Genomic DNA, 16,057 nt, shown 5'->3' with positions numbered 1-16,057 from the left:
GGTTCTCCTGACTTCAAGTTTTCATGCAGCTTATAGTAACCTTTAAAATCTTAAACGCCATTTCGGCTCACGGTTCATACTGATTCGTATATATTTTATTTTTTATATATAAACATTACAAACATAATCTGCGGCTGTAACTGTGCATTTTTATTCTATACTCTCGAAGATACTCTACAAGAAGAGGGGAGCTACAATGTATTCGATACTATGTGGGGAAGTGAATTATTACACCTTCGACACAACTCTGACATGTAACCACCGGCTGGAACGTTTGAAGATGACTCGGAACGTCATGACCGGAAGGTCACGAAACCATGGAGCGGAAGTGAGAATCGGAGTCTCTCCGCCATTGTGGAAGCGCGATAGAGTAAGGGATATTTTAATCTGACATTAGAAACAGTTATAGGGAGCGAGTGCGGTTGAGGAAAGCGAGATAGCATTCCCGTATCTGATATTGATAGCAAATAAAAAGTTGGTATCCTTAAAATCTACCACCACACGACTACTTTGTAATAGGAGAAAACACGGACTAAAAATACAGAGACTGAATAACCCGAGACGAGAGAGAAAATACCAGTACCACCACAGAAGTAGGAGCGATCGTGGACAGTAACAAATAGCAATCAGCTCTGGTTCCTGGAGGATGTCTGCGACCACTGTCGATCAGGTATAGCGTGCAAGTTTTCTATCTTTTCAGCTAACTAGCAAGGTGGCTAGCTGACTAGTCTCGTAGCTACCAATCTGGTGCTTTACCAAATTAGCACTGCCACAGTCTGACCTGTGCCAGCAGCAGAAGTGCTAGTTGCTAAGATAGCCATGCCAGTATGCCAGGGTATGTATCTTGTTTGATGCATGGTTGAAGGCCGAGCACCGACCAGCTCACTGATCGGCTTGCTCAGAAAAGTCCAGCGCATCACTGGCTTGCTATGCAGCTAACGTTAGCTCAATAACGCTTAGCTTGTACGACACAGGTTTTTTTTTTCTTTCTAGTTTTGTGTGTGCAGTAGTGAGAGCGTTCGCCATCCGGTCAAAAAGTACTAGGTTACTAGCTAGTCAGCTGTGCATATATGAACGTTAAGTGAGAGAATACCTGTTTTCAAAGCCATAATTTATTTCGGAGCCAGGGAGATTGATACCGGTGAAAGCTGCAGTGCGACCCTTGGCCGATGTTTTGGGTTGATCTCGGTGGACCCAACGCCTATTTCTGTGTTTGTTTTTTTGCTGGCTACCCTGGCAGCTTATAAAAACTGATGTGCGTACACTGACGACCCTCTCCCCTCCTTTTGTTTTCTACCGATGCGTACACAAACATCATAATGCCAGAGACCTAAGGGACAAGGAAACAAAGGTAAGTTACATAATGCTTTTACTTATGCACATAGGTGTTTTTTTTCGTACGTCGATTGTAGCTGGCTGCAACAGAGCGAGGGACCTAGAGACACAGGTGACTGATTCGCAGTGATACCTTTTTTTTCTTCTTTTTTTTTCTCAATACCAGGTCAAGAAATTATTGCATTTTCAGAGCTGTAGTTTTACAATGTAAATGGCTGACATATTTGATTGAGAGATTCCGTGGTGTTGGCCTAGGTGCCTTCTTGTCCATTATGTGCACACCTTTTACAGTAGGGGGTCTCTAGACCTGCTTGTGTAGATCTACAGGTTGTGCTGGATTTTCTTGCTAATTACTTGCCAAATAACAACGGCACCTCACTTAAATCTGTGGGTCTGATTTTGAAGATGAAAACAAATCTAGAACATTCTACTGCCCTTGTGGTCAGGGGTTGGGTGTCCCCTTCAGCAATTACTGTAATTTAATTAATTTCCCTAAGTATTGCGTGTGGCAGTTTTTTTTCTGTACTAATAATCTATGTAACAGGAATGCTTGAAATTCACCTGTGGAAATATAGTCTGAATAAAAGGTTCCACCTGGATACTGGTATTTGCTGCAGTTTTGCTGGGCATATTCATGCATTTGGCAGTATGTGCATTTTATAACATTCATGCAGATGTATAGTGCTTTTTTCTAATATGCCAGGAAGAAAAAGTTTGAACTTCATTGGTAATGGATGTCTGTGGACTCTGATCATTGAATTGGTTTCCTGGAAATATGTTCCTGAAGAATTTAGAAATAATTGAATAAAATTTTCAGTGTCAGTGATTGCTGAAAAACTCAATTGGCATACAGCCCACACATGAGAGTAATGCCTTTGGCTCAATCTGTTTGCATTCTGTCTCTAAATGTATTAAGGGAAACAATTATGCCGGTTTACCTGTGGGGTTCAGTCTGACGGGTGAGGGTCTGCAATCCATTATCATACATATTACACGCAGCATTTCTGACACCCTAAACTTTCACTCCATAACTAGCCTTACCAAGGCTACTTGTGAAAACGGGTAGATCAGCAATGCTTCTGCGTATGTGCTGAATATTAATTAAGGTGTCATCTTGCGCTTTCATTTTTCTGAATGCTTTCTTTAATGCTGGGAAACGAGCGTTTGACTGAGCACAGTGTTTTTGCATTCATCGAGGAGTGGATGGATGTTGGCTTCACATAAGAAACAACAAGCATCAGGCCTGCTTGTTCCCTGCCAGCAGTTGTTGGTCCTAGTAGAGGGATGTTTGTTAGGCTTGTACTGAAGAAGGGCCAGAAGTTGCCAGAAGGTAGTTTACATCTATCAGACTGAAGGCGTAAAGGGCTGACATTTAGGTCTGTCTGTGGAAAAACAATATCACTATGATTCATGTAGAAGATGAATCCATGCATAGTAAATATCCAAATTTGATTTGATCAACTGTAGGAAAATAACACCTTATGTATAGTGTATGTACTGATTGTTGTTTTATTGCTGAGAAAAAGAAACAGATGTCACTGGTGTTTTCTGTTAAGTTTTACTTATGGAGAATCAGTGCAGCGCCAAGTTTGGATAAGATATTAGACTTGTATTCGTAGGTATATTATTTTGTCATGTAAGTTTCAGTGTTTTTGTTCTTTAAAACAAAAACAAAAAGTGTTAACTATTTTTTCCATCTCTGCTTCTTCCTTATGCCCCTGTTGTAGTTCAAAACGGTTCAATGCATCAGAAAGATGCTGTAAACGATGATGACTTTGAGCCTTATCTAAGCAACCAGACAAATCAGGTGAGTTTATTTGACCTGTTTCATGCACATTTATATCTGAGGATCATATTGAGTATATATCATATATATCAATATATCTTTTCCCGCCCCTAAATACAGTAAGTGTTTCCTCCGTAAAACTTTCAAGCGACTTCCTCTGTCTGTTTAATGAATTAAGTCCTCTGTTGAAGTGTTTTGTTGACATGTGCTGTAAGTGCCTTTAGAGTGCTATCTAGCTCATTGAGTTTAGTATGAGGTGTCTCCAGCAGCAAGTGTGAGAACCTGTCTCTCCAAGCAGCCATTTGTAAGGGCAATGAAATGAAGCAAATGTGAAATGGCTTCATACCCACATTTAGCTGATTCCCTTTCAATCAAGCCTGAAATCCCACAAGAATAAGGCACAGGCAGTGATTTGACGTTTTTGTTCATATGACTACATTCAGCCGTAGACCTCATATTGGGAGGCACATGGATGACGAATGAGGTAGGAAATAATTTTGTGTCCCTATGCTGCAGGTCTACTGGAGTTTAAATGGAAGCATTCAACCAGTTATTTTATGAGGCAGTGTTGTGGAAAATAGCTTTAGAAACACATAATTATGATATTTACAGTATAGCCCTATTAGAAACATTGAAATAATGCAGATTGAGACAGCAGATGTTTTATCGAAACCTTTTATTGAAATCTTGTTCAGTTACCATTGAGATGAGATTTCATTAAATTCCATTCAGTTGCTGTGGATGAGATCAGAAAGTGCTGGGGCATATCTTACAGCAGTCGTTTTGATCTGCATCACTGGGCCTCTGTTGAAACTGTTACTTTTTAGCCACACATTCATTGGAATCAGCACCCTTAACATTTCCAGTGGGCGGACTTGCCACCTGCCTTACCCGCTTATCTTTCCTCCACACAGAGTAACAGCTATCCACCAATGTCGGATCCCTACATGCCTAGTTATTATGCCCCATCCATGGGGTTCCCTTACTCCCTGGGGGAGGCAGCGTGGTCCACTGCCGGAGACCCTCCCATGCCCTACTTGACCACCTATGGACAGATGAGCAACGGCGAGCACCATTTCATCCCCGACGGGGTGTTCAGCCAGCCCGGCGCCCTGGGGAACACGCCTCCCTTCCTCAGCCAGCACGGCTTCAACTTCTTCCCCGGAAACGCAGACTTTTCCACCTGGGGGACGAGCGGGTCTCAGGGCCAATCCACGCAGAGCTCGGCCTACAGCAGCAGCTACGGCTACGCCCCCAGCTCCCTGGGCCGGGCCATCGCCGACGGCCAGGCGGGCTTCGGGAGCGACTCGCAGCTCAGCAAGGTGCCGGGGCTGAGCGGCATCGAGCAGGGCATGGCCGGCCTGAAGCTGGGCTCCGACATGGCGGCCGTCACCAAGACGGTGGGCTCCCCGCTGGGGGCGGCGGCGGGAATGAGCAGCATGGCCATGAACAGCATGCCGCCCGTCAGCTCCTCCGCCCCCAAGCCTACCTCCTGGGCGGCCATCGCCCGCAAACCCGCCAAGCCCCAGCCCAAGCTGAAGCCCAAAGCCAACATGGGCATGGGGGGCGGGGTCGCCATCCCTCCGCCCCCCATAAAGCACAACATGAACATTGGCACCTGGGACGACAAGGGCTCCATCACCAAGCCACCCTTAGCCCAGCAGATGCTACCCCCCCAGCCCCTGGTGCAGCAGCAGCTCCTGGGCCCACCCCAGCCCCTGATGCAGAGCCAGCTGCCGCCCCAGCCCCAGCACCAACACCAACATCAACATCAGCATCAGCACCACCTGCACCTGCATTCAGCCCAGCCTCCCCTGCCCCCGGGCCCCCCGCACCCACCCCAGCAGCACCCGCCCCACCCCGGCCCCCCCCAGCCCCTCCAGCCTCCCCTGCAGCAGCAGCCCACACCCCCCCAGAACCGCTGGGTGGCCCCTCGCAACCGGGGCTCCAGCTTTAACCAGAACTGCGGGGTGGAGAACTTTGGCATGGGGACGGGGGTCCCCATGAGCGCCCCGGCCTGCCCCGGGGAGGTGCACCCAGTGCTGGAGAAACTCAAAGCCCTCAACAACTACAACCCCAAAGACTTTGACTGGAGCTTGAAAAACGCCCGGGTGTTCATCATCAAGAGCTACTCAGAGGACGACATCCACCGCTCCATCAAGTACTCCATCTGGTGCAGCACTGAGCACGGCAACAAGAGGCTGGACGCGGCCTACCGCTCCCTCAACGCCAAGGGCCCCCTCTACCTGCTCTTCAGCGTCAACGGCAGCGGACACTTCTGCGGCGTGGCGGAGATGAAGTCGCCCGTGGACTACAACGCCTACGCCGGCGTCTGGTCTCAGGACAAGTGGAAGGGCAAGTTCGAGGTGAAATGGATCTTCGTCAAGGACGTTCCCAACAACCAGCTGCGGCACATCCGCCTAGAAAATAACGACAACAAACCCGTCACCAACTCCAGGGACACTCAGGAAGTGCCCCTCGAAAAGGCAAAGCAAGTGCTTAAAATTATTGCGACTTTCAAGCATACCACCTCAATCTTTGATGACTTTGCACATTATGAAAAGCGTCAGGAGGAGGAGGAAGCCATGCGTAGGGTAAGCGCATCTTTTATATACCCCCCATACACACACACACACACGCACACACACACACGCACGCACACACAACAACTGAACGGAGTTCCTGCTGTGCCCATTTGATGAGATGATGGAGGCTTGTTCATGGTGGCAGCTAAATTGCTTGGCCTGTATGCATTAGAATGCTTTTAGTGCTGTGTATTGCTCTTCAATCAAATATCAACCAACTTAGGTTTAGACTTAGGTCCTGAACCTATGCTTTTAATTGCATGATATATCAAGCTCTGCTTCCTATGGGGAATTAAAATTCAAGAATGGAGCAAACAAGCTAGTTTAAAGTCCCTTCTTTGGATCTATTTTTCAGTTTCTGTCGCTTATAGTAAGCCTTTTAGCAGTATAATCTCGCATCACTGTTCTTATCTTTTTGCACAAGTGATATAGGCCTACAATTTCAACAGTAAAATCAACTACCAATAAACCGCTTAGTGGAATCAATCCAAATAAAGAGCCAATCTTCTGTTTTTCCAGCAGTTGTGTGTTATTTGTACTGCATGCTTCATTGCAAATTGGATAGCTATGCACTGTTTGATCTGAAGTGCTCCATACAGTCCTAGCCCAGATCCCAATGCTTAGTGCTCTATTGCTTACTTCACTTTTTATTTTGTGAACCTGAAATAAAATGGTTTATTCTCAATGTCAGTGAAAATCTATAAGGAAATCAGTGGCATACAAAACTGGAAACGATGTTGTGGTCTTGTTTCTGATGTCTCAGAAGTAACTGCAAGTGCGAACCAGTTGAAGGGGTCTTATTTTGTCTATGTATGTCTTTGTGCTGGAGGTATGAGAGAATTGCAAGTCAACAATGCAGGGAAAGTATTAAGGGGTTTAATGAAATAATTATATTTCTTTTTTATGTTAATAGCAACTCCGTTTCATTAATTAAAATCAATCTTTGTACTGAATGTGTGCGATCGAAATGATTAACTAGCCGCTAATTTGTCTCACTTCCCGACAAAGTTATTTGATCAATGTCAAAGTCTTTTTTTAAGTTGTTAATTTGTATAACTTCAACTGTGCAAAAAACACAAGTTCTGGCAAATTAGGTTATTTTGTCCATTTGACAAAGAATTCCTGACTTGAGCTTTAACTGAAAGAAAACACTACAGCATTTCTTCTTATGCAAATAAGCACAATGTTAGTCTACTGAAGAGCCAAGTGTGGACTCTGATCAGCGTATCCCAGATGAAATGCTTTTTGCCCTAGCCTACATTGTCCCTCGCCCAGTCAAGTGTGGCCTCTGTGACTGTGGGAAATGAAGAGCATGACTCTGCAGGAGTGAATGGGGCTACAACTTATTCAGGATTTGGGTGCCGGTTTAGTTGAACAACTACAAGTGTTCTTTGTAGTTATTGTGACTACTTGTAGTGGCTTCTTAACTTAACCATTAGCTGGTTAGATTCAGCCCAGTGACTTGCATTGCACAGATTCTCTGAAGTACACAATGAGCTATGTGTCAAACATGATTTTAATATTCGTACCATGTAATGCATCAGTTTGGAATGCAAATAGCGTCCCCTTGTTCCGTATTGCTCGTTTACATATAGTATGTTCATACAGCTTGTATATATTTTCTTATATTTGTTTTGTTATGTCTGTAAGCCTACATGTGGTGTGTTCACCACTCCCATTTGTTAAAGGGGAATTTCACCTATAAACCTGAAATGAATGTTCTTTGCAGCTGAAGTAGCCCACATTTTCTCACATAAGAAATCCAGTGCTGTTGGCCAGATCTCAGTCACCGGGGCTGCTTCTATATCTTAGTGACAGTTTCCCCTCTGGCTGTTTACTGTGATAAATGGGGAATGAATGCTTTCCTCACAGTGAGTAACACATTTAACATTGAGCCGGGCTGATGCAGAGGCCTACATGCATATGCAACGCATTCGTTCTGAAGCAAAAAAACGTTGTATTCGGCAAACTTGAAATCGGCAGTTGCCTGTTCAGCCTTTAGCTCTGCGACCCAATCCCGTGTGGCAGGAGGGCATTCTGTGTGAAGCATACCTCCCGATACAGAAGTACAATCACCCCAGTGAGATCATGCAGTCGGTACCTACTAACCAGTTAGATTTAGGTTTAGATAAAATGACTGAATGGGTAAAGCATAATGTAGGTCTTCGATATATGGGCATACACAGTGCTTCTATGTAATATTGCAGTGACTCGTCAATATAGTTTATTTTCCGTTTTCTGTCATAGAGGTGAGGCAAACATCCTCACAAAATCTGTGTTCTACACTCATGCTGTAACCATTCAACCATCTGCTATTAGTCTCAATCTACCTGTTCAGACTATGAGTTTGTTAGTCAGTTCCATATTGCACAATTTGATTAGATTTTTTCAGATTTGCATTAAATGGTATACCTTGTTCTGGATCTGGTGATGGTACTATGCCTGTATTCCGTGAATCAATCATTGTATTTATGTGGTGTATTTCGGTTTGGTCACAATGCCCTTCATATTTTACTCTGGCCTACGCCAGAGGCAACAGTAGCAAGGAAAACTATGAAAAAACCTTGGAAGGACCTGGACTCCGTAGGGACTCATAGGGGGGGGCATCCTTCCCTGGCTGGCTTAGGGTAACTGCGATCCAGTGGCTGTTCTCCACTGTAGTCTGTGGCATCGCTGGGAGAAACGCACTAGCAATCACCCAAATAACCCAAGGAATCCTGGCCAATTGAAACCACTGAATGCACTGAGACGGACGTAGGTTTACCACTCTCAGAAAACAGCTGCTTCAGAATCAGTCAGTGTGTAGTATGAAGACAGATTGATAATGTGAACTTCTCATTTTAGCAATGATATGATGCCTTTCTCAACAATCACAAAATGGTGCACACAGTCAGCCTGCCTCTCCATAACATCAGAGGTAATAGAAAGGCTGCTCTTTGCCTACCTGTGGTGACTGTGAAGCAGTCTTCAAATTTTTCCCAACTCACACTCCTCTGGTGTTCTCCTGCTTGTGACACTATTATGATGTGTATGCTCCCTGTAATGTACAAGTACAAACCATAGGCTCTCTTTCTCATTTCTAATGCATTTAAACATGTGTAGTTAAAATCTGACGTCATCTGGTGCACTTTATTGTGTCAACATTATGTTCAGATCCACTATTATTGACCACATGGGTAACTGTCATCAGTTTTTATACAGTATAATCAAGCCTACAGTTCCCAGACTGACTATGTTTAATGTTTTAAGGGGAATATTTTATATTTATGGTGAGGTTGGACTGTACCTGTTAATATATGTATATAGCTCTCTATGAATGAGACAGGTCCCCCTTCTCCACAGGTAATCACAGCCTGCCAATTATAATAGAGCTGTCAGCCACATATAATCTTGTGATTGTGCTGTAATTTCAGAAAGCTCTTAAGTGCAGTTTCAAATGTAAACACAAAGAAGGGTACACAGTTGGGCTGGTGCTCCTTGAAGTGCGTTTCAGTTTCTCCGCACGTTCCCCGCGTGCTCCTATAGGAACGATCACGCCCTTTGAAAGGGTCGTTGGGAAAGTTTTGATGGCACCCTAAGAATCCCGTGGATGTTATTTAGATCTACAGCGGGGACCAGGCTGTTGCCGTATCCAAGATGTAATGGATCCCACACAGGTGATTACTTTCCTGCTGCTGATGTTACTAGCCAGTAGAGTCAGCGTTTTCCAAAGGAACTGGGCTGAAGTGCGTGTGTAGAAATGTGCGAGTGTCATTCTGAGCCTGCACCCTTCCTCAGTCCAGCCCTCCGCATTGGGCCTGTTGGTCACCCATCTCTCTGCACTCTATCTGGTTACACTCACTCTGCTGCTCTATTCGCCTCTCTCACCGGTATCCTAGTCTGAATGGTCCGTTTACACAGTAAAATGTTCAGCGTAACCTCTGAGACACTATATCTACTCTGATAGTCAGTGTTCCCTGTACAAACTTGGTTATAGTTACATAAACACAGAGCATTATACTTTGTATAAATTCCTTCCTTGCATACTTTGGCTACGTGCAATTACCAGACACTGATTACCCACAATTTGTGCTGTATCATGCTGTGAATTTGTAGAAATATACTGTATATTACAAAGAGTAAAATGTTATTACTGTTTTTAAATGTATTTTAGAGGTTTGTCTGTTATGAGGTAGAGTGTAGGTATGGTAGCTACCATTCATTAGCTGTGTTAAGCGTCACTGTTTTGGTAATCTGCTGGAGCTGTCCTGTTCAGGAGCCGTGTTTTCCCTTCACTGTTGATAGTGCAACAATAGGCAGTTTATTTCTGCAGTTTTTCATTCATGTCTTTATTATACAGCGAGAAATGAAAGTGTGGTAGATGAATGAGTGTGTAGGTTGAGGTTGTTTATGTGCAGTCTCACACAGCAGGCCAGGGGAGCTGTTGATGCAGTTGTTTTGTATGAGATATTTGGACAGTTGAGCAGTTTCAAAAAATAAATAAACAAATTAATAAATAACTGACTGACAAGACAGACAATCGATCTATCCGATGCTTTCGTTAAGGACTGTCCAACACTGTTCCTGGAGATGTACCATCCTGCAGGTTTTCAGTCCAACCCTAACAAAGCACCCCTCATTCAACAACTAGAGATCTCGTTGATCTGCTGATTAGTAGAATTGCATGTGGCAATTGAGGGTGGTAGATCTCCCAAGAACATAAGATACCAGTGAAAATGTGTATCCCACTTTCAATCCTTATTTTGAAGGCACATTTAATTTTTTTCAAAGCTATCACATTGATAAAATGTGATAGGTTGCATATTCCTGATTCCTGAAATTTGATAGCTGTGTAAAGTAGCCTAAAGATTAAAAGATCACGTAGCCTGCTTTTCTGAGTGTTAGAAGGCCAGGGAGAAAAGCTGTCCTCGAATTGCAAATGGCAGCCTAAGTTTGAGCTATATCCCTGTGCCTATCCATAATTTGTTTGTTTCAGAAAAGGTCCCGGTGTTCACGTGGCAACATTTCTCCTGGATGTTTTCACCCTTCCAGTCTGTTCACTTGCCATATGTCACTGTAAATGCGCACATAAAATATTTATGAAGTGCAGTATTTTCTGTGGGAATGCAGTATAGTGCAGACTTTATTGCTACATAAATGGAAGGAGTGACACTGTTTGATTGCAGTTGCATAATAAGATTTCTTGGAGTCTACTAGGAAAGCTTTTAAGTTGATCTGACATATAAGGTCAATTACCATATTTACTGTCATAAAACATTTTCTTTTCAGCACAGTGCCGTGTAAAATTACCATATTGTATAATTAATCAGGGTCATGATTGGTGATGGTGATGGAAGGGCCAGGAACATGCGTCTTGCGTGGTGTTGAATGGGTGATGCAGGCCTGGGTGAAGTTAGTTCGTTTGAAGTCGACTGTCAGGTAGCACTATTTTACCCGCACAGAAGTATATTCAAGCGTTTTTGCACAAAAATGTGTATTCTGTGGAATATTAAGCAGTAATAAAATTACAATATTTTTAAACATGCCGTGGTCAGATGATAGTTCAAAGAACAGAATTCTGCACAGTTGGCTTATAATAACTGTGTCCCCTTTGTTCGATAGAACTTGGTTGCTTTATTTGTCAGTGGTGGTATACACTGCAATGGTCATACTGGAAATCAAAAAAATGTATACATCTGGTTTATTGATGCCTCTGTAATAGTAAGAGTAAACAGTTATGGCAGTTGCAATAACTAATATTTTATTATGACCTAAGCTCTTTGTGTGACTGTAATACATTTGCATAGTGCAATTATTAATACAGGCTAGTTCATCTTAAGAATGTTCTGTCATAGAGAGCTTTATATTTAATAGAAATATGCATGAGAGACGCATTTGAATGTGAAGGCATTGCATTGCATTACATTACAGTCATTTAGCAGACGCTCTTATCCAGAGTGACGTACAACAAAGTGCAAATCAGAACCAGGGACAAGTGCGCTGAAGACCCTAGAGGAAAGTACAGTTCCAAGTCCTAGAGTGATCACACAGATAAAACTTGAACCCTTGAAGAGTAAATCAACTTTCCAAGAAGCATGCCACAGTTGGCAGCGAGAATACCCCGGATACTAAAATAATTATACACAAGGCACACTAAACATTCAAGCTGCATGCCAGTCACTGACACATTCACATTAATTTTAGTTTTCACACGTTTGTTGGCTTTCATTGATGTGTGGTAACAAGTCATTACATCCCTGGGATAGTACTGCTGGTGCCCTCTGGTCCATAATGGGATAGTAAGCAGTGTGCTATGGAAATTTAAAGGGAGTTATTTTTGCGCAAAAAGAGTCTTAATATTTCATGCTCATTTGTTAACAGTATCCAAAACACAGAAATGCCACAACATAGCAATACTGCACTCACTATAATGAAGACATCACCTGTTCTGCTCTTGTATGATATTGTGAGAAGCCTTTAAATTAAGTTCTAGGATAGGTGTCATTGTGCAAACCGAAAATGGCTTACCCATGTGTGCTACATTTGATCTGTCTTGGCATTTGGCCATTAAACCAAAGGGTTCCATACAAGGTTTTCATGGTTTGTGAGGTGAAACTGTAAAATAAGCTTAAGTTCACAGAATTATAAAATGGTCCATTTCCATTTTGTAAAAGAGTGTATAATAAATCTGGGAACATATTTCCAAAGCTCACCTTGAGCTTCTCAGACAGCGTTCAGCAAATCAAATACAGTAGCCATCTTGTGCAACAGACACTTGTCATTCGTGATAAAAAATCTTTTTAAAAGCGACAACGAGCTTGAATGTTTGCTCCTTGTGTTCTGAATGATTAAACTGGTCAATGTCAAGGTGAACACGTTGCTACTTTTAAGAAACTTTTACTGCTTTGCATTTTAATCGACATGGTTTCAACAGTGATTTGTATTCAGTATATTTTTTAGAAATGTCTTATTAAAAAATGTTAAGTATGTACGGTACATGTATACTAGCCATCTTCCTTTTTTATGTTTTTTTAAACAGGAGAGAGTGACAATACAAGTCAACTCTCATTTCAATGTCAAAGACACCCTACTTTTCGACGAAACCTGCCATTACTAATGCATTGAAGCACTTTTTTTTTTTTTTTTGCATCTGTATTATCTGTGTAAGCAGGCTTTAACCTCTCCCAGTCCTGGTGAAGCTGGCCTCACAGTCTTTGATTCTGTGGATGACTCGGATGCCACTGATCATTGTGAATTGACAGCTCAGATGGGATTGGGAGCAATGCAAACAGCAGTGCGAGGCTTGTGTGTCATTTCAGATGCTGCAGGACTGCGGTTTACTAGCGTGTCTTGCATTTGTCACGGCCATGTTCTGAATGGAAGCTTGCAGTATTATTAACCCATGTGTGGCCAATAGAAAAGATGCCAGTCTGGTGAATAATACGAGAATATTTGCGTTGTTGCATCATTGAACTAAAATATACTTTATTCAAGTTCCTTGTTGGTCTTGCACACAAAATTGAGAAATGGGCTTGGTGGCTTTCAAATAATAGCAAACCTTCAACACCAAGAGTACACATTCAGGCTTAGAGATAAACATGTCACTTGCAATAAAGCACCTTTGTCCGTGGATTCACCCCTCCTGATGCAAATGTGTTTTCTACATTTGCATTAAATTACATTACCTTGATTTATGAGGCTGCTGTTTTCATGAGGAAATTATTTGGATTTTGTAGGCATGAGTTTTGATGGGGAGGCATTATCTGTATTTGTCTGGTGGACAAATGGCAAGATTCTTGTATTTTTGCAGGTCTTGGGGTGGGCCAGGTCAACAATGACATCTGACTGTTAAAGAGAGGAAAATGCTAACAATTCTAATGATTCCACATTTATTTTCTTCTGGTATAAGTAAAACATAAGACTTTCAACTTCTGCTGTTGACAAATCTTGACGTTTGATCTTTGCTATTTGTTATGGTCATAACCAGCCACACTATGGATTCTTGAGGCTTATGGGAGTTTTAATATAGGGTTTGGTAAAACACGCCACCTCCATTGAAATGTAACTCAAATGGGCAGAGCCAGGATGGCAGCTCTCCCACAGTGGATTGGGGTCTTCAAAACATTGATTGTTTGTATAAGATGTATAATACGCAACCTCAACCAATTATGTCTTTCTCTCTCTTTTCCCTTACAGGAGCGGAATAGAACCAAACAGTAACACAATGGAGATATCCCTGCTAGAACTGCAACACTAATGATGTAAACCCTTAAATAATCGCCTAACTACAAGGAAGAAAGGGTTGCGCAATGTTTTCCGCTGAAGACTATGTCTCTGAACTTTTAACACATCGGTGGACTGTTCTGTATCAGTTTTTGGTGCATATGCCCTTATACTCCTGTCTCACAATAAACGAAAGAAAAGAACTCACTTAAACTGTATCTTAAAGCACTTTCAGTCCTTCTAAAAGCTTTTACCAATACCCTTAACTTTCTCTGGAGTTTTTGTTTGTTATTAACTAACTAACCAGTGGTAGTTGGTTCGAAAGATTTCACAAGACTTGTTTGTAGTTTTTTTTTTTTTTTTAATTCCTCCAAATTTTGGAAATATTTGCGCTTTATGGATTTTTAGCGCTTTCAGAAGAGATTAAAATATGTATAACAAATCTTTTACTTGAATCTGCATTTAGCTGCCCGATTCTCAGATGGATATCATTATTCAGTAGCAGGTGGGGTCTTGTCTGGTGAAACCCATGCAGGAATGATCATGCGATTTTGTTGTAGACTGACCGTTCCCTCATTTTCAACATTTTGTGTACCAAAAGTTGATATTATGCAGCGTGGTGAATGATGCAAGGTAATGCACATGTTTGTTCTGTTTTTTCTTTCTCCATGTAATAATGTCATACAGAAGTGCATTTGTCTGAGGAGAAATGTGTTCCAACGCCACCAGTTATCTGACCATCTTTGAAATTTGAAGTTAACGTACCTCAGTTTAAACCAGACCTCTCCTTATGATCTCTCTGTAACTGCTTTCACTATGGGACTTCCTGGCTGTGGGGCAGATGCCCTGGGGCAGATATGGAAGGGCCCAATTTCTCATCTAGGTGACTCACTAGCTAAATAAACATACTTGTTTAGCGATCACACGTTTTGGGTTTTTAATTCGAGGCGGAGGGTGTTGCGTTATTTCATCTTGTTTCAGCTCGCTGCTTTGGGCATTGACATTTAACACGTTGTCTCAGTTCTGTTGTACTTGCGCAAATCGTTCCGTCTTGAAGTTTTGGGAGAATTTGTTTGCAAATGCAGTGTACGGAAGAGCACGCTGCTATCCAGGTTTACTAAAACAAGGCGAGAAAAGGTTTCGCTTCAGTGCAGAGCAAATGGCAGAGACTTAGCTTAGTCTCTGCTCTTCGTTTGCTGTGGGAAACTCCTTGGCCTGCTATGGCAAGCTGGGCTCTCCCAACAGGACTGATCCACTGAATGTCTGCCTCTAAAACATCTGTAAGTGATATACCATCATTAAGGCCTGTGGTATTTCCTGTTTGTTCACTTTAAACTGCCCTTTTCATAAGCCCCGTAGGGTTTTTTTTTTTCTTCCTGTTTTAGTTTTTGTTGTGAGGGAGGATGTGTGTAAGAACTTAAACGTAGGAAACATGCACGGTTTAATTCATTTAAAAGGATTAAAACATCAACAAACAACCCCACAGTAAGCTTACAAGGGGAATGCCACTATGTTTCATTGTTTCATTTTTGTGGTTATATTTGTGCCCATGCCTCTTGAGGTCTTGTGAATCGATGCTTATGATGACGCTAATGCTTATTACACACTGATGTGATTAAAGAAACAGATAAAAATAAATCTAGATTTATCCAAACAGCTTTATGAAAACTCTTTGTTAAAAACAGGTCCACAGCAGTGGTCGGAGGGAAACCCTGACCGCTGGGTTCTCCCACTGTTCCTTCCTGGAGCCTGGGTTCTGTTTAGAAAGGGTTCATGCGGACCAAACATTTTCCACATAGCCTACTATTTATACAATGGTGTTTGAAGAGGATGCATTGTGCAGGTGTTCAAACAAAGTCGATGCCTTCTTAAAATAAGCAGCTGTCATTTCTCACTCAGTAGTGGGAGGAATGCTAGCATGCAGACTTTGGCGGTTATAGTTTTGGAAGGATCTGAACCATACCTTTTCTTGGTATGGTCAAATGCCGAGGACTTCATCTGTGGTAGGATTCGTTCGGCTACCTGTTGGTCCCTGCTTTTCAGCTTTCATATTAGGTGTACAATAGTACCTGCCATTACCAAACTGTCCACTCACCAAACTGTCAGTCTACTAATGACAATTAGTGTATATCACCAGTAATCAGCGCGC

At 42.5% G+C, this 16,057-nt stretch overlaps 1 protein-coding gene across 1 annotated transcript; it reads left to right on the top strand.

The window, feature by feature from the left end:
• Window positions 1-285: 285 nt before the first annotated feature.
• Window positions 286-15,562, top strand: ythdf3 (YTH N6-methyladenosine RNA binding protein F3). Its single transcript, XM_061240765.1, has 5 exons — window positions 286-670; window positions 1,327-1,351; window positions 3,063-3,142; window positions 4,036-5,715; window positions 13,882-15,562. Exons 1-5 carry the CDS (start codon window positions 647-649, stop codon window positions 13,903-13,905), a joined length of 1,833 nt encoding a protein of 610 aa, XP_061096749.1. The 5' UTR covers window positions 286-646; the 3' UTR covers window positions 13,906-15,562.
• Window positions 15,563-16,057: the final 495 nt, after the last annotated feature.

Source organism: Conger conger, chromosome 4, assembly GCF_963514075.1.
Source record: "Conger conger chromosome 4, fConCon1.1, whole genome shotgun sequence".
NCBI lineage: Eukaryota > Metazoa > Chordata > Actinopteri > Anguilliformes > Congridae > Conger > Conger conger.
Note: the sequence above shows the minus strand (reverse complement) of the source record. Positions and strands in the feature narration are given on the sequence as shown.

Bases quoted from the DNA above. Each gene is read 5' to 3' on its own strand.
- ythdf3 (XM_061240765.1), top strand. From the start codon at position 647: ATGTCTGCGACCACTGTCGATCAG. The intron at 671-1,326 runs GTATAGCGTGCA...TCATAATGCCAG, and splicing joins CTGCGACCACTGTCGATCAG to AGACCTAAGGGACAAGGAAA. The intron at 1,352-3,062 runs GTAAGTTACATA...CCCCTGTTGTAG, and splicing joins TAAGGGACAAGGAAACAAAG to TTCAAAACGGTTCAATGCAT.